The sequence below is a fragment of the Mobula hypostoma genome, chromosome 2 (assembly GCF_963921235.1).
Source record: "Mobula hypostoma chromosome 2, sMobHyp1.1, whole genome shotgun sequence".
NCBI classification, from domain to species: domain Eukaryota; kingdom Metazoa; phylum Chordata; class Chondrichthyes; order Myliobatiformes; family Myliobatidae; genus Mobula; species Mobula hypostoma.
Genome location: NC_086098.1, coordinates 228,672,412 through 228,698,451, shown reverse-complemented (window position 1 = coordinate 228,698,451; position 26,040 = coordinate 228,672,412). Strand labels below are relative to the sequence as shown.

The following is a 26,040-nucleotide window of genomic DNA, read 5'->3' as shown; positions in this document are numbered from 1 at the left end:
CTCTGCACGATAATAATAAACCAAATTACCTACTGTGACTCCAACATCACCCTTAGATCAGGTAACAACACAGTCGTGGGACTGAAGGTCATTCCACTAGTCCAACTAGGTTATATGCTCATCCACTCAAAAGAACAAGTTCCTTTGGAGTAAAGGAACAAGTTTGTATGTTTTTTTTTGCAAAAAGCCTGAGCTTTAATTGGCTTTTCCTCCAACTTCATTATCAATGTTTGACATTGATAAAGTTCAACTTATTTTATTTATTGAAGTCTAATTCTGTGATTTCAGTGAAATAACAACCATCCCACTTCCTCGATTGTGTTTTGAGGGAGTGCCTTATTACTGGATGTGCCATTATTCATTCTAAATAGTAAAGAAAGCAAGGCAAAGCCCATTTACCAGTTCTGTTGTATATGGAGATGTTTACTAATATTTGACACAGAACAAGACCATGCAACACTCCTGAGCTTATGTAGTTATGCAGAAACAACGTAAAGTCAGTATAATCACAAGCGCACGGAGGCAGGACAGATTCAGGAACAGAAGTACCTAGGTGCATCAGCACAAATCTTTGAATAAGACAAGGCACATTAAGAAAGCGTGTCAAATAATTACACTGTAATAGGGGCATTTAACTTAGCTTTTGTGGATCTGTCAACTGCCCATTCAAATGTGTCCTGAATGTCAAAGCCTTACATAGCAGCACACATTAATACTGTCACTGGGGTGAAGGGAGGTGCAATTAATAAACAGAATAAACCCTGCCTCTGAAATTACTGAAAAAAAATGACTACCAGCTAAGCCACATTCCCTGGTTTAATCAGCTGTTAAATATGCCAATGTTTAAAACCTACTGAAAAGTAAAATGATTAATGTATAAAAGTTAAAACACTTAATGATTAATGTATAAAAATTAAAACGCATAAAAGCAATTAAAAATGAAACATAATTCATCAAAAGACAAAAATTATATCTGACTTTTGCCCCTCAATTTTCATGTTGTTGTTGTGCCTGGTGCATTTGCACTCTGTTTAGAAGGCTATGATGAGTCCAGTTTTGGAGTGTAGTTAGTACAAGGCTGGTGAAGATTAGCAAAGAAACTTAGTTCTTCTGTGTTTGTTTGCATGTAGGGAGGAATCGTGAACAATTTGTTTTTATTTGCTGGGATGTATGATACAGGGATTTGTAATTCCTGATTCTCATTTGCTGCAAAACATAACAAATGCAATCCCATCTCTTGCCACTTCTCCACTCTTCCTCCATTTAGCCTTAGACTTGGCAAGAGTAATGTGTGGTTGCAGTATTCAGCTGTAATCAGTTACTGGATGAAATAAAAACAGGAAAAAAGCATTTTACTGATTTATTAGCATGGCAGAAAGACAAAGTTAGATTTGCATGCAATACAGAGAATGACCAAATTCAAAAAGAGCCATGTTTGCCTGCTGAGGCCGAGTAATTCACAGAAGTGAAAATCACCTTTCATGGGCCCATTTCTGCATTTCAGTCAACGCAACACTACCAGACCGCGATACTCACTAATAAACAGTTCATGGTACTACACCTCTAGGAAAAATTATGTCTATTAAATAGTTTCATTATAAACAAACTCTGACTACTCTAAAGCCTGAGTGCCCCAGTTTAGTATTCTCACATTATCTCAGTAAAAAAAGTGAATGATATTTTTAAAGACTCTGCAGGAGTTTTTTTTTTAATGCCCCTGTCTTTCTTTATAACAAGTATTGAGCAAAGCTCACCCTGACCTTTTTCCAGTTGACAACATCGATCCCACTTTTGGGAAGTTGTTTTACTGTAAAATCTGGAAGAGTGCATAAGGCCATAATGTCAGCACCAAAGCTGAGAAAGGTTAAATTTATATTTAAAATCATTCATGTAATACTCTAAAATCTATTAGACATTAAAAAAAAAGTTAAGATAGCTTCAGAAGTGTTTCAGGCTAGTTCATGAAGGAGGCAATGCTTTTTGGAAAGTCTTGGTTTAATAATTTAGCATAATGGGGCAATGCTGATTTTAAACTACAGAACATGTTAAATCACACGCGTACACACAAACACACGTACAATCTTCAAAAGAGATCCAATTTTCACAGTACTGTCAATATCACAGTATCTGGATTAAAAGATTGGCAAATTATGCAGAATTCAACACCGATTCAGAAAAATGACTTGCTTGGCAACCTGCTGTTGCAGCTTCTTAAAGATTCCTTTGAATTTATGCTTCATCATTTTCACCTTCTTCTTCTTCAAACTCTTCCTGCTCGTCTGCAGTGGCATCCTGGTACTGTTGGTACTCAGATACCAGGTCATTCATATTGCTCTCAGCCTCGGTGAACTCCATCTCATCCATTCCCTCGCCTGTGTACCAGTGCAAGAAGGCCTTCCTACGGAACATGGCAGTGAATTGATCCGAAATGCGCTTGAACAACTCCTGGATAGCGGTGCTATTGCCAATGAAGGTGGAGGACATCTTGAGGTTCCTCGGTGGGATGTCACAGACAGCTGTTTTAACGTTGTTGGGAATCCACTCCACGAAGTAGCTGCTGTTCTTGTTCTGGACATTGAGCATCTGCTCATCCACTTCCTTCATGGACATTCGGCCTCGGAAGATGGCAGCAACAGTCAAGTACCGTCCGTGCCTTGGGTCACATGCTGCCATCATGTTTTTAGCATCAAACATTTGCTGAGTAAGCTCCGGCACTGTCAGTGCTCTATAATTCTGGCTACCACGGCTGGTAAGTGGGGCGAAGCCTGGCATAAAGAAATGTAACCGAGGGAAGGGCACCATATTAACTGCAAGCTTGCGAAGGTCAGCATTGAGTTGTCCGGGGAAGCGAAGGCAGGTGGTGACTCCACTCATGGTGGCAGAAACCAAGTGATTGAGATCTCCATAAGTGGGAGTGGTCAACTTCATGGTACGAAAGCAGATATCATAAAGGGCTTCATTGTCAATGCAGTAGGTCTCGTCGGTATTCTCTACCAGTTGGTGCACAGAGAGAGTTGCATTGTATGGTTCCACTACTGTGTCTGAAACTTTAGGTGAGGGCATGACACTGAAGGTATTCATGATACGGTCAGGATATTCCTCACGGATCTTGCTGATGAGGAGGGTGCCCATTCCAGAGCCAGTACCACCACCCAGAGAGTGAGTGAGTTGGAATCCTTGTAAACAGTCACAGCTCTCAGACTCCTTCCTTACAGCATCAAGTACTGCATCTACCAGTTCAGCTCCTTCTGTGTAGTGACCCTTGGCCCAGTTATTTCCAGCTCCACTTTGACCTGGAAGAAACAAAACCTCAGACCTTAGAAAACATTTGACTTGCACTATGTGCTCCAAAGCAAACCTGTGCAAAGCCACAGTATTATTTCTCTAATTGATAGAAATCAACTGTATTTTATAATAAAGAATTACACCCCTAAAGGATACTATACTGCACATGTTGATTAGACGAAGATTCAGTTTGAATATAATAAATTCCCTATAGGAAACCGTTCACATATAATAATTTGTACTTTACTCCCCGTTACAATGCAGCATTATTGCCTACTAAAAAAAATACATCCCTGCAGTTTACCTCTGCTGAGAGTCAAATCATTTCATAAGACTAGGACTGTTAAGAACAGTGCCAAGTAAGTATTTCCACTCATTTATTTTCTTCATTATGGTTTTCCTAAAGGAACAAACCCAAGCTGTGGTGTAGCTTCATAGGTACCAGCTGTCACTTCTAAACAGGGAATTGAAAAGAAGTACATCCCTTCCAAAAAAAAAGACCTCAGGTGAATTATGCCCCTACTTAACTCTACAACCTCACTGTCCACATCTGGGAAAAAAGAGAGTATACCAGGGATTTCTGATGCTGCAGTTGTGACCATCTTCAAGAAAGGAAGTAGGTCCATCTGTGGTCAGAGGAGGCTCTGGGAAATTCACACCAGGGTTCTGAAATATCTCTTGCTGAGTGGCTCAAGAGCTGCTCCCTGAATTGGCCACTGGTCATGATTTCCATGGCCACTACAAAAGATGTATGGGGCCACACCAAACATGATATATGGCCATTTTCATCCTCACTAAAGCACATTCTCCTCAAATTTATTTGCACAAAAATCTACTTTCATTTTACATTTGCTCCATGACTGCCTGCAAGCCATGATGCTAATTAACAGGTCTATAACACAGCACTCTCAGTGAAGACTGATATAAAACAAGGCCCTCGTAGAACCATAGAACATAACAGCAAGAAACAGGCCTTTCGGCTCATCTAGTCCATGCCAAACTATTAATCTGCTTAGTTCCATTTGACCCAAAACTTTAGAGTTTTTCACCACAATGTTGCATCACAACTCCAACCAACTTCCTGCGGGACTGGAGCTAATCTTCACACTTTACTTGAATACACTTTACACAAACTAATCTCCAGGATCTCAGTAACTGAGCTGCAACATGCAAGTGATGCCTAGTTTTGCAACAATCCAGACAAGCCCAAGCTCCAAACTATCTCAATTCATTCACTGAAGTTTATTGGCTTTACAGTTAATATTGTCAAAACACAAGATCCTCTACCGACCCGCCCCACTGTATAATACTGCCCTCTGGCATTAAAGGCTCCTGGAAAAGATGGACCACATCTGATGTCTTGGCAAAATTTGACTTTGATGATGAAATTCACTGGTTGCTTTTGATTAAATGACAAAGAGCAGTAAGAGATCAAGGCCTCAGACCAAGTACAACATTTATGTTCTACAACACAGCAGTGATCCCTACTCTACATTTCTGGGAACTGGATGACCTATGACAGGTGCCCCAGGGCACTTGAAATGTGCCACTGATACCATTCCTGAAAAATCCATCAAATTCATTGGAAAGATGTGAAACAAATGAGCATTCTATCCCAGATCAAATCCCCAAGCAGTGAGAATATAATTATAATTAAGTCTTACTAACTTGATTTGAGTTTTTTGACGAGGGTGATTGATGATGGTCGAGCTGTAGATGTTGTCTACATGGTTTTTGGTAAAGCATTTGACAAGGTCCCTAATGGGAGGCTCATCCAGAACATGAAGGTGCATGGGATCCATGGCAAATTGGCTGTTTGGGTTCAGAACCAGCTTGCCCATAGAAGACAGAAAGTTGGGATCAAAGGGACTTATCCTCGCTGGAGGTCTGTCATTAGAGGTGTTCTGCATGGATCTGTACTGGGACCTCTGCTGTTTGTGATGTATATAAATGACCCGGATGAAAATGACATGCAGATGATACAATGATTGGTGGTGTTATGGATAGCATAGGAAATTGGCAAAGAATACAATGGGATATAGATCAATTGCAGATATGGGTGGAGAAATGGCAGATGGAGTTTAACCCGGCCAAATGTGAAGTGTTGCCCCTTGGTAGGTCAATTGGAAAGATACAGTACACTGTTAAAAGCAAGATCATTAACTGTGTTGATGAGCAGAGGGATCTTGTGGTCCAAGTTCACAGCTCCCTGAAAGTGCCTACACAGATAGATAGGGCAACTTCTCATTTTTTTTCTCCAGTCCTGATGAAGGGCCTCGGCCTGAAACATTGACTTCTATAGATGCTGCCTGGCTTGTTGAGTTCCTCCAGCATTTTGTGGGCGTTGCTTGGATTTCCAGCATCTGCAGATTTCCTCTTGTATATGGTATCCTTGCCTTTATTAGTCAAGACGTTGAATTCAAAAGTCATTCAGACTGCATTTGGAGTATTGCATACAATTCTGGTTGTCCCATTATAGGAAGGGTAGTTCTACTATTTTTTAATGTTTCTTAATTGTACATATGTTTTTTTTTTGTGTTCTGTCGCTGAGCAGCACTGAACCATCTGATTGGCCTATCAGAGTTCTCTTTGGGAACTAGTTGACTTGATCAGCATTTCTGATCTGGCTATTGTTCATGATTGCACTTAATTTTAAAAAAAGGGCATCAAGGCTTTGAAGAGGATGCAGAAGATGTTTACCAGGATGTTGCCTGGATTAGAGAGCATGTGCTATAATGAGTGGTTGGACAACCTTGGGATGTTTTCTCTGAAGCGTCAGAGGCTGAGGGGAGATCTGATAGAGGTTTATGAGATTATGAGAGACATAGATAGAGTAGACAGACAATACATTTTACCAAGTGTTGAAATGTCTAATTCCAGAGAGCATGCATTTAAGGTGAGGGGGGTAATTTCAAAGGAGTTGTGAGGGGCAAGTTTTTTTTACTACACAGAGTAGTGGGTGCCTGGAATATGCTGCCTAGGGTGGTGGTCGGGTCAAAAACATTAGAGACTTTTAAGAGATGTTTAGATAGGCACATAAATGTGAGGAAAATGGAAGGATTGTGTAGCAGAAGAGATCATCTGGGTAGCCATTTGAATTCTAATTTAATTGGTTCAGCACAAAGTTATGGACCAAAGGGTCTGTTGCTGTCCTATACTGTTAAATGTCCTATGTTAGAACCCTGTTGATTATATTGGAAATGGCACATTATCTGCATGCCCAACAGCAGATCCCACAAACAAACACACTATTCTCAAAGGAAGAGATTATCAAGCAGAAAAAAAGATTCAAGGATGTGCTCAATGCCTCCTTGAAGAATGCAGCATCCTCACTGACTCCTAGAAACCTCCGGTTCATGACTGCCCAATAGAGGAGGTACATTTAGACTGGTACTGAGAACCTCAGATCCACAGAATCTGGCACAGGGAAGCCCAGTGCAAACACTGCCTCACAAACTACCCACTGGCCTGCTGCATCAGGCACCAACTGTATCATCTGTGCAACGGTTTAGTTTCCTCATTAGTTTTTTCAGCTATTTCAGAACCCACTAATCCAGAATAGTAGCAAGCCATCTTCAATGTTGAGAGGACTGCTTAAGAAAAAGAATGTTCCTTATTGACTCCTCACATGTATGGCCATTCTTCCAGTCCAGGATTAGGATACATTGGCAGACACCACAAAGCTTTACCAAATATCCTCCAAATGTACACTTGCCAGAGCAACTCAGTTGTGAATTGGAAGAGATGTTAGCCTGCCTTCTTTTTCCCCTTCTTTACCTCAGAAGTGCTTCCAAGGTTAACAGACCAAAGATCTAAACCAATTCAACATGAATCAGTGCTGATATCTGATATAATCTGCTCATCTCAACAGAATAATCCTTCTGATTTTGCAACTAGAAAAACATTGTACCCCTACCAAATACAAAGTTATCTGGTCTAAATATTTGTCCATATGGACCAGATCTGACGGAATCCATGGTACCAGGTTCCAAGTCCACCAGAATTGCACGGGGAACATATTTGTCACCTGGAAAAGGACCAAACAACAGTAATATTAGAGCAAATGCACAGCTTGGAAGTTAAATACAAAATGAAGAAAGCTTCCATGGAAAGGGGAAAGATGCATTTGAATAGACATTTTTGAATTATTCCAAAAAAATTTTCAGTATAGATTCCTAGGTTGTACAATGGAAAATAGGCTATCCAGAGGCACAGACATCAGGAAATTTTAAAAAAACATAATAACTCCTTACCAGCTGCTTCATTGTAGTATACATTGATCCTTTCTAGGTGTATGTCACTCCCTCCGCAAGCGCTTCCAGAAGGATCAATTCCGTGTTCATCACTGATCACTTCCCAAAACTACGATACAGATCACAAATCCATTCAAAAACTAGATCTTTCAATATTGGTGGAATGCAGACCTTAAACCATCAAATCCTGATGCTGATCAACAAAGAACCCTCAAACCCAGTCTGCTCAAATACACTCACCAAACATAAGTGCATAAATCTGATTAGAAAGGTTCAGTTGATCCAGGATTCAGATGTCAACTAGATGTTGTGTTGAAAAAAAAAACTCAATTCCTGACTTTGCAGCTGTATTCTCCTGAGATTCTGTATTACCCAATCAGAGAAAATAGTTTGAAAAAAATTTGAAAGTTGAATGCTATGGTGTGACACATAGTTATTTCCCCACTGTACCAAAAGATGTTTTCCAAATTTAAATTTGCAAGAGTAAGTTTTATATAAAATGGATTCCAGTTAATTGGGACGCATTGGGGCCAGTACATTTTGGCCCAATTAAGTGGTTGTCCCAATTAGTTGAAGTTTCATGAAAATAGTTTAAAAGGTTCAAAAAAGACAAACTACTGTTTAACTGAGTAAATTATGTATTTAAATGAAAAACAGAACAAAGTAGAACACTATCAATACTACAAAACTGGGTGTTAGTTCCTAATAGTTATCAATGGAGGAATTAATCCAGTGTATGCTACCATGTTCTTTTGATTGACTGTAAATGAACAAAATCTCTGCAGACATCTAGTGTAGATACTGGACTGCCCTTCATACAATCCTTTCAATGATTTCATCCTCCAATCTTCATTTTCATTGTAACATTCAAGATGATTGTCGATGTCTTCAAATTCTTTGCAGTTCCTAACTTGTTGAAGTAGTGAAATCATTTCATTTTCACTTCTGGCCATTCTGGCATCTTCAAGCCTGAATGCTTGGCAATGAGCAAACCACTGAATTGTCTTACTGCTTATTTCCCCACTAACTATCAGTGACAAAAGTCACTGCTTTTTAAACACAAATACATGCGAGTGGTGCTATTTAAAAACTGTTCGCTCTAATCATGATGTTCTGTCTAATGGCTGCAACTGACGCAGGTTAGAAACTGGCCTCCTGTCCCAATTAAGTGGTAAAGTGTCCCAAATAAACAAAGGGAATCCCATTTATTTTCTCAATTAATTTTTGTTCTTTAAGGGAGGGGAGGGAGGGAACGTCGACTCAGACCATGAGAGGCCTGCATCGGGCATTTTCATGCCTTACAAGGCGCAGATTGGAAGTCTGTGTGGGGCACCACTCCTCACACAGACAGTAGAACAATGTGTGGTTAAGTGCCTTGCTCAAGGATACAAACACGTTGCTACAGCTGAGGCAAGAACTAGCGACCTTCAGATCACTAGATCTAACGCCTTAACCACTTGACCACGTGCCCAACACATGTCCTTTAAGAGTTGGCCCAATAAATGGCTGCCCTGATTAACTAATGGCCCAATTAACCAGAATCCACTGTATTTTTCTTCATTGAGCACTACTTCCTCATGATAAACACATATCAGATACAATTGATAGATGGAAACTCTCAAGGGGTGTGAAGCTTTACAGTTTGGTAGGGAAAGCTTCTGAACCAAAGTTTACTATATCACCAGACCACAGTTTTTTTTTTAAATATTGCTTCCTCAGAATTTTTTTTGTTTATGATAGACCACTTTAAGCCAAACACAAATATAATTTCAGACTACTTGTATCACCTACGAATTTGGAAAAACAAGAAATTAAATTTTATTGAATATAATGCACTTAATTGCATTAACTGTGCTGTTGCTTTGCAATAGGTCAACTAAACTAAAAATGTTTTGATGATTTTCATTTGTACTCAAGTGTCTCAGGCTTCTCACTAAGTGCCCAACAATAATCAGTCAGCCAGCACTGATGGATTCCAGTTGCCCTGATACCGTTTCTCCATGACCACAATGTCCTGGTGAAACCTTTCACCATGCTCATCATTGACAGTACCTAGATTTGCAGGGAAGAAGTCTAAAAGGGAATGCAGAAAATGAATCTTTTGTCACATGTTGCACTTCATGGTTTTGTATGCTTGAAGCATGTTATCAATCAGCTGCAGCTAGTTTGGTACTCTGTAGTTCCAAGAAAAATTTTAACATCTTTGAATGCCTTCCATGCAATTTTCTCCGGTCCCATTAGAAGTTCTTCAAATTACCTGTCATTGATGGCCTGGTTGATTTGTGGACTAATAAAAATGACTTCCTTAATCTTGGCATCATTATTCTGACTTGGATTATGAATTGAAGTAACAAATATAGGTGATTTCAAAAACTGGTGTGTGAATGGGAGATTTCATGATCAGCCCAAAATACATAATATACACCCAGAAGTATTCAGAAAGCAAATTTTTTGTTGTCCAGCCTATTTGTTTTTCAATTGGAAAAGGATTATAGAAAAAAAAATCAAAGACTGAGACTGAAATATGATGCCTAAGCTAAGGCATGCAGTTTAGACCTTTTAGAAATTGAGTCACTTCTACTTTTTTTTAAAAAAGCAAAGAATCCAGATAGGAAAAGTTAGCTTCCAAATGGTGTCAATGGTGCAAAATAAAAACCCTAATTTACACGGGAAACCTATCCGTCTGGATGTTCAACATGGACAGCATGCATAGATCTTGTGGCCTCTTAACTCCAGTTTCTGTAAATGAATCCCACTGGCATCATCATGCCAATGATCTGTGTGAGTTTTGTTGACTTCCAGACTGACACCCTTGTATGTCTTACTTCAGACAATCCCAAACTAATTTCAGATAGATGCTTTATTAAGGTCCAGCTGCTACCAAATGCAAAGAGTATGGTGGTGAATTCTCTAAATGATCTAATATAAAACGGATTGGAGTTTGGTGGGTCCAACTTTTGTAGAATATTGCATGGCTTTGCCTCTGGAACGTCAATACAGAGTGAATATCAGTTAAAGTGCAGCTATGATGCTGTGAAGCAGAGGTATACCCTAGTGCTGCTTCTGAGATTGTGTGCAGAAATAATGTAATTCATTTTGATGTTTAAATAAAAAATGTGCTGCGTGATGCAAAATCTTGAACTGAAAGGTTAACCATCCATTTGCCTCCACAGATGTTGCTTGACCCCCCCCCCCCGGGGCTCTTCCGGCAGTTTATTTTTTGCTTGATACAGTATACAGAACAATTGGTTAATTCATGTGCCACACACATTCTATTAGTGCTAGCCTATACTGTATTAACTTGGCTACGAAATGATCTTTCAGTGGAGAGTGGGTTTTGTCATTAAACAATTTGTGTCATGAAGAATTTTATCTTAGACACTCAATTAGAAGGAAGGTAGAAATGTCTTCAAGAGATTGTAAAATTTTTATTTTAATATGGTTCGCTGTATCGTTACAGCGGCCTCCCAATTATTAGTTTCAGTAAGTCACATCACCTTCTTCATGAGGATTTAAGCTAAATTTATTAAACATTGCTCAATTGGAAAATGTTGGCCTAGTCTAAATAACTATCTTTAAAAATGTAACAACATAATTAAACCAGCAGATACAGAATTGTTGAAGGACTGGCTGCAGATTTCCGAAGAAATGGCAGATACAGTTTCCAATAGAAGTTGCATCCGTGGCGTTGTTTCAGCATGTTAAGGAAGCAGCGTTTCAGACTGACTGCACAGGGCTCCGAACAATACAACAGTTGCTCGCATGCAAGTTTCCGAGATGTCTTAGACGTGTGGGTACGGACTCTAAGCGGCAAGCATCAAGACCGCAGGACATTATAGGCGGGGCGAGGAGTTTGTGAACCCCACGATGGTGGAAGTGTTTTAACCACACCCTCCCGCAGGGCTCGATCCTTTTGCACAATGGGGAAAGCGGCATCTGGGTCACAGAGCTGCATAAAAACCCCGATCAGAATGGATTTCTCACAGAATCGCCGAGTTTTCCCCACACGGACTTCATGAAACACCAGGACTCAATTCAAATTAAGCACTTGTAGGTGACAGACTGCTCCGACCCCAGTGACTCCGTTAGTGAGAGTGTCCACAGCTGCTTTACAACACGGGGACAGATTGGGAGAGGACAAGCAAGCGGAGAATGCAAAGGGAGAATTATTGAATGGCTCATGAGAGGTTAAAAATCACATCCTGGGGGCACAATTCGAAACGAGAGGCAGCAGGGGCGGTGAGCCTGGACTAACCCAATTAAAACAGAAGAATCACGAGCAACCGAGCTCGGAAAAGGTCCCTGAATCCGCAATCCTGGAAAACACAATGGATTCGGAAATAATGTTGCACAGGGAGAAAATAAACAGACATTGTTCGTGATTCGAGCTGCACAAAGCTTTCCTCGGAGTCCCGCTCCTTAATTCAGGGACATAACGCTTCAAATAACCCGAGGAATCTGGAACCATCAGAAACCATTGCTAACGGATTTTATTTTTAATCGAGTCCCCTTGAGTTTACTTCAAATTGGGTTTGCGTTGGATTCTGATCGAAATTACACCGGATCTTCTTCTGGCATCCAGACAAAGGAACGAAGAGGGAGGGGTTCAAAGCTGTCATCTGCATGGGCGCATGTCCAGCTGCCCACATTCAGTCCCATTTAACAATACCCAACATTTCCCCCACTTTGTAATTAATTTCCTTTAAAGAAAACCTCAGACAATAGCTGCGATTAAAATGTGCCGAGTAGTATGTTGCTTGCTGGACTGCATCTTAACAGAATTAAATTCCTCCATTTGAAAAGAATCGGGGAAGGGTGTGGTTTAATTTTCTTTGAGAGAGAAATCCGGTATTTATAACATTTTGTAAATTGTAACCTCACAGTAACTACGACTGATAGAAATGATCGGCATCGTGTACTGATATAAAAATAAATGATATTAGTGTAGTTTCTGCTAAGTTGCCTACCTTGGCTCCGATCTGGTTCCCGCATTGTCCAGCCTGGATGTGCAGAATTTCCCTCATTGTTGTCGTTTTGCCTCTTTGTGGGAGATGCTGCAGGTTAATTTAAGGAAAAAAATGAAGATTATTGTCTCTTTGACTAATACTGCTGGCGAATATTCTACGTTTGCGGACCGCAGCAAGGCACGGTTTGTTTTAAGCGTAAATTACAGTAGGACTTGCCCAGAGAACAACCGCTCCGCAGCTACCGTCTCACACTACCACCGAGCCTTTTCCGCTCACCACTTTTATGAAGCTTCCAGGCCCAGTGCACTGTGGGAGATACAGTCGCCTCCCATATCCATGAATTGAATGAAGGGCGTGAAAATCTTTCTACCGTGAATTTATATCAGATTAGGAACAAGTCTGAGGTGGAAATTTGTAGATTACTCCAAATTATCGAGTGTTGTTACTAAAAGAGGATAGTGATAATCCTGGGATGCAAGAATAAATCTGAAGAATGGGGGTTTTAATGACAAAAAAAAATTAAATGTGCCATTTAATACCTTTTGGTAAGAATAAAGAAACTTAACGTTAAATCAGAGATGGGATGGAGGTGGACGTACCTGGGAGTGTAGATCAATGTTTAAAGTAAATTTATTATAAAAGTATGTACATACAGTATCACCATATACAGCACTGAGATTCATTGTCTTGCAGCATACTCAATAAATCCATAATAAAATAATAACCATAACAGAATCAATGAAATACTGCTCTATAGTCAGTCATAGTCATACTTTATTGATCCCGAGGGAAATTGGGTTTCATTTCAGTTGCACCAACCAAGAATAGAGTATAGATATAGCAATATAAAAACCATAAATCATTAAATAATAATATGTAAATTATGCCAGGAAATAAGTCCAGGACCAGCCTATTGGCTCAGGGGGTCTGACCCTCCAAGGGAGGAGTTGTAAAGTTTGATAGCCACAGGCAGGAATGACTTCCTATGACGCTCAGTGCTGCATCTCGGTGGAATGAGTCTGTAGCTGAATGTACTCCTGTACTCCTAACAATGTGCAAAAACAACAAACCATCTAAATACAAAAATAAAAAACAGTAAATAGATAAACAATAAATATTGAGAACATGAGATGAAGAGTCCTTGAAAGTAAATCCATAGGTTGTAAAAACATTTCAATGATGGGGCAAGTGAAGTTTGAAGTTATCCCCTTTGGTTCCTGAGCCTGATAGTTAAGGGGTAATAACTCTTCCTGAACTTGGTGGTGAGAGTCCCTGACTATGGAAACTACTTTTCTTTTTAAATCTTTTTATTAATTTTTCAAAAATATAAACTTCATAACAAAGTTGGTACAAAGAGATTGGAAAAATGTTCATCAGCATATATAAAATGAATTTTAAGTAACATAGATATAAAAGACTTCCAAATTCATAATGAGATTACACATTAAAAAAAGAAATAAAAAGAAAAAAATATATAAACAAAAAAAAATCCAAAAGAAAAAGAGAAAAAAACCCAAAAAAAAAGCAAAACAGGGCTAGACCAACAGCTTGTATCAGACACATTCAATAATGTCGTTAACTCTGCTCCTCTCATCATATAATTTTAGAAAAAAGTCAGGTTACATCATATGAAAATGTTGCATAAAAGGTTTCCAAATATCTTCAAATTTAACCGAAGGGTCAAAAATATCACTTCTAATTTTTTCTAAATTTAAACTTAATATGGTTTGAGAAAACCATTGGAATGTAGTTGGAGGATTAGTTTCTTTCCAGTTCAACAAAATAGATCTTCTCACCATTAAAGTAACAAAAGCTATCATTCGAGAGGCTGAAAAAGACAAAGATCTATGTTCTACCATTGGCAATCCAAAGATTGCCATAATAGGATGGGGTTTTAAATTGAAACATAGAACTGTTGAAATAATATCAAAAATGTCTTTCCAATATTTTTCCAAAAGAGAACAGGACCAAAACATATGAGTTAAAGAAGCCACTTCAGAGTGACATCTATCACAAGTAGGGTTTATATGGGAATAAAAATGAGCTAGTTTATCTTTGGACATATGATCTCTGTGTACTACTTTAGATTGTATTAATATATGTTTGGCACATATAGAAGTACTAACTAATTGAAAATTTTTTCCCACTTCTCTATAGGTAGGGAAAGTTAAAGTTCCCTTTCCCATTCATTTTTGATTTTATCAGATATATCTGGCTGTAATTTCATAATTATATCATAAATTATTGCTATTAATCCCTTCAGCAAAGGATTAAAACCTAAAATTTTATAAGAATGCCAGAAGGATTTGAAGTCGGAAAGGTAGGCAACGTAGTATTTAAAAAATTTTTTATTTGTAGGTATCTAAAAAAAATGAGACCTAGGCAAATCAAATTTCTCAGATAACTGCTCAAAGACATAAAGCAGTTATCCAGAAATAGATCACGAAAACATATTATACCTTTCATTTTCCATATCAAAAAGGCTTGGTCCATTACCGAAGGTTGAAAAAAGAAATTAGATATAATAGGGCTTGATAACATAAATTCATTCAGGCCAAAAAATTTACAAAATTGAAACCATATTCGCAATGTATGTTTAACTATAGGGTTGAAAATTTGTTTATTCAATTTAGATAGTGCAAAAGGCAGTGAGGTTCCTAAAATGGAAGCTAAAGAAAACCCTTGTACAGAATGGCCTTCAAGGTTTACCCAATATGGGCTTGGAGTTATATTCCAATCTTGTGTCCAAAATATTAAGTATCAGATATTAATTGCCCAGTAGTAAAATCTTAGGATAGGTAATGCCAAACCACTGATTATGGAAATTAATGATGTGCAAATTAATAAAGTAGGTGTTCATTAAAAGTGGTCCGGTACCTTAAGACCACAAAATGGGAATAGAATTGAAAAGCAGGGAAGCTCAGATGAACCTTATTGAATTCTGACTAGGATGCAAAGTGTACTTTGTGGACCTAGCACAGGTAAATTAGATTAGTATAGATGTGTGAAGTGGTGGGCCAAAGAGTTATCTTCTGTGTTGTGCAGTTCTATGACTCTATGACAACAATGTGGCTTGATACTTTATAAAAGTTTTGAACTAAAGGTGTGCTTTGTTAGTTTGAGCTGGTAGTTACAGATCAATGTTTTCTAGTGGGGGAAAGTTATTCTTAAAGACAGTAAAGTGAAGGGCATACTGAAATAAGGTACAATATCCTGGACACAAGAGATTCTGCAGATGTTGGAAATCTTGATCAACACACACAAATTACTGAAAGAACTCAGCAAGACAGGGAACATCTATGTAGGGGATTAAACAGTAGACACTTTGGGCTGAGACCCCTCTCCAGCAGTTCAGATAGGATTTGTGGAGTGAGAGAAACTGGGGAAGGTTAGAGATGCAAGCAAGCTTCAAGTTGCTGAGAATGCAGGAGATGAAGAAAGAACAGTAGCGGTTCTGGATCACAATGAAAAATAGAACAGATTGGAAAGTGATTTGATGGGTCTCTAGGATATTAAAAGAGTTTGATCGGGTCAATTTGCAAGGGAGGCTGTAACAGGGTGATAAATATGATATTAATTAATTACACACTCAGACAAATAGTGGTTGAGATGTAGAATAAGGATATACTTGTCATTGATCACATACAATGAAAATTTGTAACCCAACATTTCACTTTTTAATTTCACTGGATAGGTTCCAAGGATGCCAGATTTGCTATGAAGAGAGATTAAGTCAACTAGACTTACAGTCTCTTTGAGACTTACAAAATTCAAACTAAATCTATTATCAAATTATGTACAGTATATGTCACCAAATACTACCCTGAGATTCATGTTCTTGCAGGCATTCACAGTAGAACAAAGAAATAAAATAGAATCAATTAAAGACTACACACAAAGACATTGTGTAAAAGAAGACAAGCTGTGGAAATACAAAAATAATAATAATAATAATAGATCTGTAAGTAAATAAATACTGAGAACGTGAGCTGCAGAATTCTTGAGAGTGAGTCCATGGTTGTATTCAGTGATCAGTTCAGTGTTCTGGCAAGAGAAGTTGTCCACACTGGTTCAGGAGACTGAGGGTTAAAGGGTAATAACTGTTCCTGAACCAAGTCGCATGGGACCGAAGGCTCCTGTATGGTAACAGTGAGAAGAGAGCTTGGCCTGCATAGTGGGGGCCTTTGATGATGGATGCTGCTTTCTTGTGGCAGCACTCTTTGTAAATGTACTCAATGATGGGAAGGGCTTTTCCTGTTATGGACTGGGCTATATCCACCACTTTTTGTAGGCTTTTGCATTCCTGGGCCCTGGTGGTATGGTATGTGCTACTGTGCATCTACAGAAGTTTGTCAAAGTTTTAGGTGACATGCCGAATTTGCTCAAACTTCTCAAAAAGTAGAGGTACTCCCATGCCTTCTTTGTAATGGCACTTACATTTTGGTCCGATCTTCTCCACTTCCAATCCCCCAATCAGACTCCTACTTTCTTCCTCCTGTAGTCAATAGTCAACTCTTAAGTTTCGCTGATGTGAAGCGAGAGGTTGTTGTGGCACCGCTCAACCAGATTTTCAGTCTGCCTGCTGTATCGATTCTATAGAGGCTTGCCATGGAAGATGTTTCCCCTAGCTGGAATCTAGAACCAGGGATTAAAGCTCAAGGGAAGATCACTTAACACTGAAATGAGGAGAATTTTATTCATATAGGGTTGGTAATCCTTTGGAATTCTATTTCCTGGAGCACTATAGGGGGATTGTCACAGAAGCAACTATCACAGAATCATAGAACAATATAGCATGGATACAGGCTCTTTGACCCAACGAGTCCAAGCTAACCATGGTGCCCACCAAGCCAGTCCCAGTTTCCTGTGCTCAGCCTATTGGTGGCATCCGTTAGTCTCGCGAGACCATGGATTTGCGCCTGGAAAGTCTTCCATGTTGTGCCGTCACGGTGAGGCGACGCTGGAGTGTCCTCTCCAGGGCGCAGGCCTGGGCAAGGTTGTATGGAAGACCAGCAGTTGCCCATGCAGCAAGTCTCCCCTCTCCACGACACCGACGTTGTCCAAGGGAAGGGCAAGGGCCAATACAGCTTGGCACCAGTGTCGTCGCAGGAGTTGCCAGAATGAGGTTGAAAGCAACGTCGGACTGCCTTAGGGACTCCAGCTCCGGATTTGTCCTCAGGGTTTACTCCCGAAGCCTTTCCCATGAGTGGGTATGGCCGCAAGGCAGCGGAGATTTGAAATCAGAGTTTTCCCTCTCTTTGATGGACTGCCTTCCTAGGCTGACGAGCTCCATCTATCCGAAGCACTGGTTTTGAGGCACCAGGACCTGCCTTCGCCCCTTCTCCTGTCAGTAGAAACAGTTCCGCCGGGCTCAGAGGCTAAGCCACACAAGAAGGCCAGGAGTTGGACTTGGTTGTCAGAGGCTATTTGAGGCGCATGCCGTGAGGAGCACTTTCAGGTAGTGGGAGCTTGTCCCCACTACCACTCCTCGGCTTGACAACCTTGGAACAGCCCATATTTCTGTAATTTCTCTGTGAATGGTAGGGCACTAGGGAGTGTGATGGAACAGAGGGACCTTGGAGTACAAGTGGAAAGTTCATTGAAAGCAGCGTCACAGGTTGTCTGAATGGTAAAGAAAGGTGTTTAGCGTGCTCCCCTTCATCAATCAGGGCACTGAGTATAGGAGCTGGAACAATATGTTGTAGCTATATAAGTCATTGGTGCGGCCACTCTTGGAGTACTGTGTACAGTTTCAAAGTTCAAAGTAAATTTATTATCAAAGTACTGTACACGTATGTCACCATATACTACCCTGAGATTCATTTTCCTGTGGCATTCACAGTAAATACAAAGAAACACAATAGAGTCAATGAAAAACCACACACAAGGCAAACAACCAGTGTGCAAAAGATAACAAACTGCAAACATAAAAAGAAAAAAAACAAACAAATAATAATAATAATAAATAAACAATAAATATCAAGAACCTGAGATGAAGAGACCTTGAAGGTGAGTCCATAGGTTGTGGGAACGGTTCCGTGATGAGTGTTGGGGTGGTCACTTTGCTATGGGAAAGATGAGGTGAAACTGGAAAGAGTGCAGAAGAGATTTACAAGGGTGTTACCAGGACTTGAGGGCCTGAGTTATAGGGAGAAGATGGCCAGGCTAGGTTTTTATTTCTTGTGACAAAGGAGTATGAAGAGCGACTTTACAGATGTGTTTTAAATTATGTGAGGCATAGATAAGGTGGATGGAAACAATCTTTTCCCTAGGATAGGAAAATCCAAAGAGGTGTACAAGATAATGAGAGGCATTGATCGTGTGGATAGTCGGAGGCTTTTTCCCAGGGCTGAAATGGCTAGCAGTAGAGGGCATAGTTTTAAGGTGCTTGGAAGTAGGTACAGAGGAGATGTCAGGGTAAGTTTTTTACGCAGAGAGTGGTGAGTGCGTGGAATGGGCTGCCGGCGACAGTGGTGGAGGTGGATACATTAGACAATAGACAATGGGTGCAGGAGTAGGCCATTCGGCCCTTCAAGCCAGCACTGCCATTCACTGTGATCATGGCTGATCATCCACAATCAGTATCCAGTTCCTGCCTTATCCCCATAACCTTTGATTCCGCTATCTTTAAGAGCTCTGTCCATCTCTTTCTTGAAAGCATCCAGAGACTTGGCCTCCACAGCCTTCTGGGGCAGAGCATTCCATATATACACCAGTCTGGGTGAAAAAGTTTTTCCTCAACTCGGTTCTAAATGGCCTTCCCCTTATTGCTAAACTGTGGCCTCTGGTTCTGGACTCACCCATCAGCGGGAACATGCTTCCTGCCTCCAGCGTGTCCAATCCCTTAATAATCTTATATGTTTCAATAAGATCCCCTCTCAGCCTTCTAAATTCCAGAGTATACAAGCCCAGTCGCTCCAATCTTTCAACATATGACAGTCCCGCCATCCTGGGAATTAACCTTGTGAACCTACGCTGCACTCCCTCAATAACAAGAATGTCCTTCCTCAAGTTTGGAGACCAATACTGCACACAGTACTCCAGGTGTGGTCTCACCAGGGCCCTGTACAGCTGCAGAAGGACCTCTTTGCTCTTATACTCAATTCCCCTTGTTATGAAGGCCAGCATGCCATTAGCTTTCTTCACTGCCTGCTGTACTTGCATGCTTGCTTTCAGTGACTGATGTACAAGAACACCTAGATCTTGTTGTGCTTCCCCTTTTCCTAATTTGACTCCATTTAAATAATAATCTGCCTTCCCATTCTTACCACCAAAGTGGATAACCTCACATTTATCCACATTAAACTGCATCTGCCATGCATCTGCCCACTCACCCAGCCTGTCCAAGTCACCCTGTATTCTCGTAACATCCTCCTCACATTTCACACTGCCACCCAGCTTTGTGTCATCGGCAAATTTGCTAATGGGTACTTTTAATTCCCTCATCTAAATCATTAATATATATTGTAAACAGCTGCGGTCCCAGCACTGAACCCTGCGGTACCCCACTGGTCACCGCCTGCCATTCCAAAAGGGACCCGTTAATCGCTACTCTTTATTTTCTGTCAGCCAGCCAATTTTCAATCCATGTCAGTACTGTGCCCCCAATACCATGTGCCCTAATTTTGCCCACTAACCTCCTATGTGGGACTTTATCAAAGGCTTTCTGAAAGTCCTGGTACACTACATCCACTGGCTCTCCCTTGTCCATTTTCATAGTTACATCCTCAAAAAATTCCAGAAGATTAGTCAAACACGATTTCCCCTTTGTAAATCCATGCTGACTCGGACCAATCCTGTTACTGCTATCCAGATGTGTCATAATTTCATCTTTTATAATTGACTCCAGCATCTTTCCCACCACCGATGTCAGGCTAACCGGTCTATAATTCCCTGTTTTCTCTCTTCCTCCCTTCTTGAAGAGAGGGACAACATTAGCCACCCTCTAATCCACAGGAACTGATCCTGAATCCATAGAACATTGGAAAATGATTACCAATGCGTCCACGATTTCTAAAGCCACCTCCTTAAGTACCCTGGGATGCAGACCATCAGGTCCTGGGGACTTATCAGCCTTCAGACCCAACAGCCTATCCAACACCATTTCCTGCCTAATATATATTTTCTTCAATTCATCCATTACCCTAGGTCCTTTGGCCACTATTACATCTGGGAGATTGTTTGTGTCTTCCCTAGTGAAGACAGATCCAAAGTACCTGTTCAACTCGTCTGCCATCTCCTTGTTCCCCATAGTAAATTCACCCGCTTCTGTCTTCAAGGGCCCAATTTTGGTCTTAACTATTTTTTTCCTTTTCACATACCTAAAGAAGCTTTTACTATCCTCCTTTATATTCTTGGCTAGTTTACCTTCATACCTCATTTTTTCTCCACGTATTGCCTTTTTAGTTACCTTCTGTTGCTCTTTAAAGTTTCCCAATCCTCTGGCTTCCCACTTGTCTTTGCTATGTTATACTTCTTCTCTTTTATTTTTATACTGTTCATTACTTCCCTTGTCAGCCACGGCCTCCCCTTACTCCCCTTAGGATCTTTCTTCCTCTTTGGAGCGAACTGATCCTGCACCTTCTGCATTATTCCCAGAAACACTTGCCATTGCTGTTCCACTGTCATCCCTGCTAGGGTATTGTTCCATTGAACTTTGGCCAGCTCCTCCCTCATAGCACCATAGTTCTCTTTGTTCAACTGTAATTCTGACACTTCCGAGTTTCCCTTCTCCCTCTCAAATTGTAGATTAAAACTTATCATATTATGGTCACTACCTCCTAATGGCTCCTTTACCTTGAGGTCCCTGATCAAATCCGGTCCATCGCACAACACTAAATCTAGAATTGCGTTCTCTCTGGTAGGCTCCAGTACAAGCTGTTCTAAGAATCCATCTCGGAGGGACTCCACAAACTCCCTTTCTTGGGGACCAGTACCAACCTGATTCCTCCAGTCTACCTGCATGTTGAAGTCCCCCATAACAACTGTAGCATTACCTTTGCGACATGCCAATTTTAACTCTTGATTCAACTTACACCCTACATCCAGACTACTGTTTGGGGGCCTGTAGATAACTCCCATTAGGGTCTTTCTACCCTTAGAATTTCTCAGTTCTCTCCATACTGACTCTACGTCTCCTGATTCTATGTCCCCCCTCGCAAGGGACTGAATATCATTCCTCACCAACAGAGCCACCCCACCCCCTCTGCCCATCAGTCTGTCCTTTCGATAGGACGTATACCCTTGAATATTCATTTCCCAGGCCCTGTCCACTTGAAGCCATGTCTCTGTTATTCCCACAACATCATCCTTACCAATTTCCAACTGTGTCTCAAGCTCATCCACTTTATTTCTTATACTCCATGCATTCATATACAATACTTTTAATTCATTACTCCCTTCACCTCCCATATCAATTCCTATTTCACTTGGCCATACTGTACGATCCCTTCTTGAGCTTTCTGTTCTGTTGATTCTGCTGTCTTTCTTAACTTTTCTTCTTCTCACTTTCCCTTTATCTCCATCCTTACGTTTCCAGTTCGTCCCCTCCCCCCACTACTTAGTTTAAACACACCCGTGTTGCAGAGTTAGGGTCTTTTAAGAGACTCCTGGATGGGTACATGGAGCTTAGAAAAATAGAGGGCTATGGGTAACCCCAGGTAATTTCTAAGGTAAGGACCTGTTCAGCACAGCTTTGTGGGCTGAAGGGCCTGTATTGTGCTGTAGGTTTTCTATGTTTCTATGTAAAGCTAGGAGCCATAGATTAAGGATGAGAGGAGTATAATTTAAAGGAGACCTGAGAGGCAACTATTTCATGCAAAGGATGGTGAGTATATGTAACGAGCTGCCAGAGGAAGTAGTTGAGGCAGCACTAGACTTCTGGATGTTATGAGGGTCAAAGAATATATGGATAGCGCTGGAAAGCTCTGTGTGGATAATCAGCCATAGTTCTGATGAATACAGGTGCATAGTTAATTCTTCTTAAATTCTTCTCACCCCAACTGGGGCATAGGCTACTGACAGCAGCTTGCCAGAGTCCTTAGTCCTGGGCCAGTTTTTTAAGTCCAGGTGTAGCCCACCTATATCCTAGGTGAAGATCCTTCCTCTCCCACCGATGAGGATTTTATAGTTTCTGTCTGGTTCTTCTGTAGCACTGGGGTTTTATACGATAGGGTTGGTTAGCACCATGCCCAACCCTCCTCCTTTCATAGCTGGGCTCCAGACCGTCCATGGTGAAATTACTGTTATTTGGCCTCTGTAAATTGCCCCTGAGTTTGTGAGTGAGTGATAGAAATCTGGAGGAAAAAATGGGATTAGTGTAGGGTTGTAGGTCAGCATGGACTGGGTAGGACAATGGATTTGGTTTTGCTGTGTAACCAGGTGACCAACGCGAACATAAGGAGTACCCGAAACTGCATGGAAGCTACCTAAATATGAAAGGGAGAAAGGAGTGCATGGCAATTGGATGCAGAAGTGTGTGGGTAGAAAGGTGTAAGAGGGTGGTGACTGTAGTAGAAAGAATATACTGAGGATTCCTGATGAAGGGTATCAGCCTGTTTATTTTTCTCTACAGGTGCCAACTGGCTTGCTGAATTCCTTCAGCATTTTGTGTGTGTATGGGGGGCGGGGGAGGAAGAGAGCAAGGATTTGCTCTTCTGGCAACAATGGACTACAATTCCCAGAATTCAGGTTCAGCTCCGTAACCAACCACACGGGGATCCTCCGGCCAATGAAATGGAGAGTAGTTGCTGAGTGACCCCGTGCTGTCGATGGTAAGAAATGGCTCGGGAGCCGGAGTCGGAGTCGGAGATGGTGATGGATTACCTGACGGAGGTGGAGCTGCTGGCGGAGAACGTGATAGCGGATAAACAGCAGGTACAGTACCGGGGCCGCTGGTGTGCAGTGCGCCTGCGTTGTTTCTAGTGCCTGGCAGCCGCAGGACCCAGGCTCGGCCTGTCACTGTTAGCGTCCGGGACCTTGAGTTGCGATCTGGCCGTAAAGATTCCTGCCTTGCTCAGGTCACTCTCCCAAGAGCAGTTCATCTTGCTGCTTTCTTGCTGTGGTGGCCTGTGTTTGAACTTCTCGAAACCTGTCGTATTCGGTCGCTGGAGTATGGGCCGAGAACAAAAAGAGTTATTTATTCCGCTTTGTAGACCAAGTCTTTTAATATTTGGCATAAATCTTATCGGTATGTACTGACGCTCTTTGTATTCATAAATAAATCGAGGAAGCTTGTAGACAGTGTGAGTGGGAGGATAGGCAGGTGATAGAGAAGGGATACACTCAGACTGATGGTTTGAGATGTGTATTTTAATGCAAGGAGTATCATGAACAAAGGGGATGAGCTTAGAGCTTGGATCAGTACTTGGAGCTATGATGCTGTGGCCATTACAGAGACTTGGATGGCTCAGGGACACGAACGGCTACTTCTAGTGCCAGGCTTCCGATGTTTCAGAAAGGACAGGGAGGGAGGCAATAGAGGTGGGGGCGTGGCACTGCTGATCAGGGATAGAGTCAGGGCTGCAGAAAAGGAGGAAGTCATGGAGCGGTTGGCTACTGAGTCTCTGTTGGTGGAAGTTAGGAATAGGATGGGGGTCAATAACTCTAATGGGTGTTTTTTATAGACCATCTAATAGTAACAGGGACATCGAGAAGCAGATAGGTTGACAGATTGTGGAAAGGTGCAATAATAACAGGAATTTTAATTTCCCCAATTGCATCTCCCTAGAGCAAGGGGTTTAGATGGGGTGGAGTTAGTTAGGTGTGTTCAGGAAGGTTTCCTGACACAATTAATTGTTAAGTCTACAAGAGGAGAGGCTGTACTTGATCTAATATTGGGAAATGAATCTGGTCAGGTGTCAGGTCTCTCAGTGGGAGAGCATTTTGGAGATAGTGATCACAATTCTGTCTCCTTTACCATAGCATTGGAGAGGGATAGGAACAGACAAGTTAGGAATGTGATTAATTGGGGTAAAGGGGAAATATGAAGCTATCAGGCAAGAACTTGGAAGCATAAATTGGGAACAGATGTTCTCAGAAATGTACAGCAGAAATATGGCAAACGTTCAAGGAGTGTTTGTGTGGCGTTCTGCATAGGTACGTTCCAATGAAATGGAAAGGATGGTAGGGTACAGGAACGGTGGTGTACAAAGGCTGTTGTAAATCTAGTCAAGAAGAAAAGAAAAGCTTACAAATGGTTCAAAAAACTAGGTAATGATAGAGATCTAGAAAATTATAAGGCTAGCAGGAAAGAGTTTAAGAATGAAATTAGGGGAGCTAGAAGGGACCATGAGAAGGCCTTGGCAAGCAGGATTAAGGAAAACCACCATGAGAAGGCCTTGGCAAGCAGGATTAAGGAAAACCCCAAGGCATTCTACAAGTATGTGAAGAGCAAGAGGATAAGATGTGAGACAATAGCACCAATCAAGTGTGACAGTGGAAAAGTGTGTATGGAACTGGAAGAGATAGCGGAGGTACTTAATGAATACTTTGCTTCAGTATTCACAACAGAAAAGGACCTTGGTGATTGTAGGGATGACTGACAGTGGACTGAAAAGCTTGAGCATATAGACATTAAGAAAGAGGATGTGCTGGAGGTTTTGGAAAACATCAAGTTGGATAAGTCACCGGGGATGGGAGAGGTTCCGGAGGATTGGAGAGTTGCAGATGTTGTTCCCTTATTCAAGAAAGGGAGTAGAGATAGCCCAGGAAATTATAGACCAGTTGAGTCTTACTTCAGTGGTTGGTAAGTTGATGGAGAAGATCCTGAGCGGCAGGATTTATGAACATTTGGAGAGGCATAATATGATTACGAATCGTCAGCATGGCTTTGTGAAAGGCAGGCCGTGCTTTACGAGCCTGACTGAGTTTTTTGAGGATGTGACGAAACACATTGATGAAGGTAGAGCAGTAGATGTAGTGTATATGGATTTCAGCAAGGCATTTGATAAGGTACCCCATGCAAGGCTTATTGAGAAAGTAAGGAGGCATGGGAACCAAGTGGAATTTGCTTTGTGGATCCAGAACTGGCTTGCCCACAGAAGGCAAAGAGTGGTTGTAGACAGGTCATATTCTGCATGGAGGTTGGTGGCCAGTGGTGTATCTCAGGGATTTGTTCTGGGACCCCTTCTCTCTGTGATTTTTATAAATGACCTGGATGAGGAAGTGGAGGGATGGGTTAGTAAATTTGCTGATGACGCAAAGGTTGGGGGTGTTGTGGATATTGTGGAGGGCTGTCAGAGGTTACGGGGGGCATTAATAGGATGCAAAACTGGGCTGAGAAGTGGCAGATGGAGTTCAACCCAGATAAGTGTGAGGTGGTTCATTTTGGTAGGTCAAATATAATGCAGAGTATAGTATTAATGGTAAGACTCTTGGCAGTGTGCAGGATCAGAGGGATCTTGAGGTCCGAGTCCATTGGACATTTAAAGCTGCTGCGCAGGTTGACTGTGTGGTTAAGAAGGCATATGGTTTATTGGCCTTCATCAACCGTGGGATTGAGTTCAAGAGCCGAGAGCTAATGTTACAGCTATATT

The 26,040-nt window shown here is 41.2% G+C and overlaps 2 protein-coding genes across 4 annotated transcripts in view; one reads left to right on the top strand and one right to left on the bottom strand.

Annotated features, from left to right (window-relative positions):
- Positions 1–26,040, top strand: part of pdrg1 (p53 and DNA-damage regulated 1) — a 65,680-nt gene that overhangs the window by 25,887 nt on the left and 13,753 nt on the right. The window contains exon 1 of one of the 2 annotated variants that reach the window (XM_063041607.1): positions 23,222–23,380. The exons of the other annotated variant lie outside the window; for it this stretch is intronic. Within the exon in view, the coding sequence (XP_062897677.1) occupies positions 23,285–23,380 (96 nt within the window). The 5' untranslated portion in view covers positions 23,222–23,284. Of the gene's footprint in view, positions 1–23,221; positions 23,381–26,040 lie in introns of those variants that run through there. 2 annotated transcript variants of the gene reach the window in all.
- Positions 1,347–12,791, bottom strand: LOC134342915 (tubulin beta chain-like). 2 transcript variants are annotated; one of them, XM_063041603.1, is made up of 5 exons: positions 12,722–12,791; positions 12,506–12,592; positions 7,539–7,647; positions 7,202–7,312; positions 1,347–3,293 (listed from the first exon to the last, which is right to left on the bottom strand). In XM_063041603.1, exons 2-5 carry the CDS (start codon positions 12,560–12,562, stop codon positions 2,230–2,232), a joined length of 1,341 nt encoding a protein of 446 aa, XP_062897673.1. In that variant the 5' UTR covers positions 12,563–12,592; positions 12,722–12,791; the 3' UTR covers positions 1,347–2,229. The 2 variants fall into 2 exon arrangements, with proteins under 2 accessions (XP_062897673.1, XP_062897674.1); XM_063041604.1 differs by having other exon boundaries at positions 12,710–12,728.

Excerpts from the sequence above, each read along its gene's own strand:
- LOC134342915 (XM_063041603.1), bottom strand. The coding sequence starts at position 12,562 with ATGAGGGAAATTCTGCACATCCAGGCTGGACAATGCGGGAACCAGATC. Across the intron at positions 7,313-7,538 it reads ATACTACAATGAAGCAGCTG|GTGACAAATATGTTCCCCGT; the intron begins GTAAGGAGTTAT and ends GTCCTTTTCCAG. Across the intron at positions 3,294-7,201 it reads ACCAGATAACTTTGTATTTG|GTCAAAGTGGAGCTGGAAAT; the intron begins GTAGGGGTACAA and ends TGTTTCTTCCAG.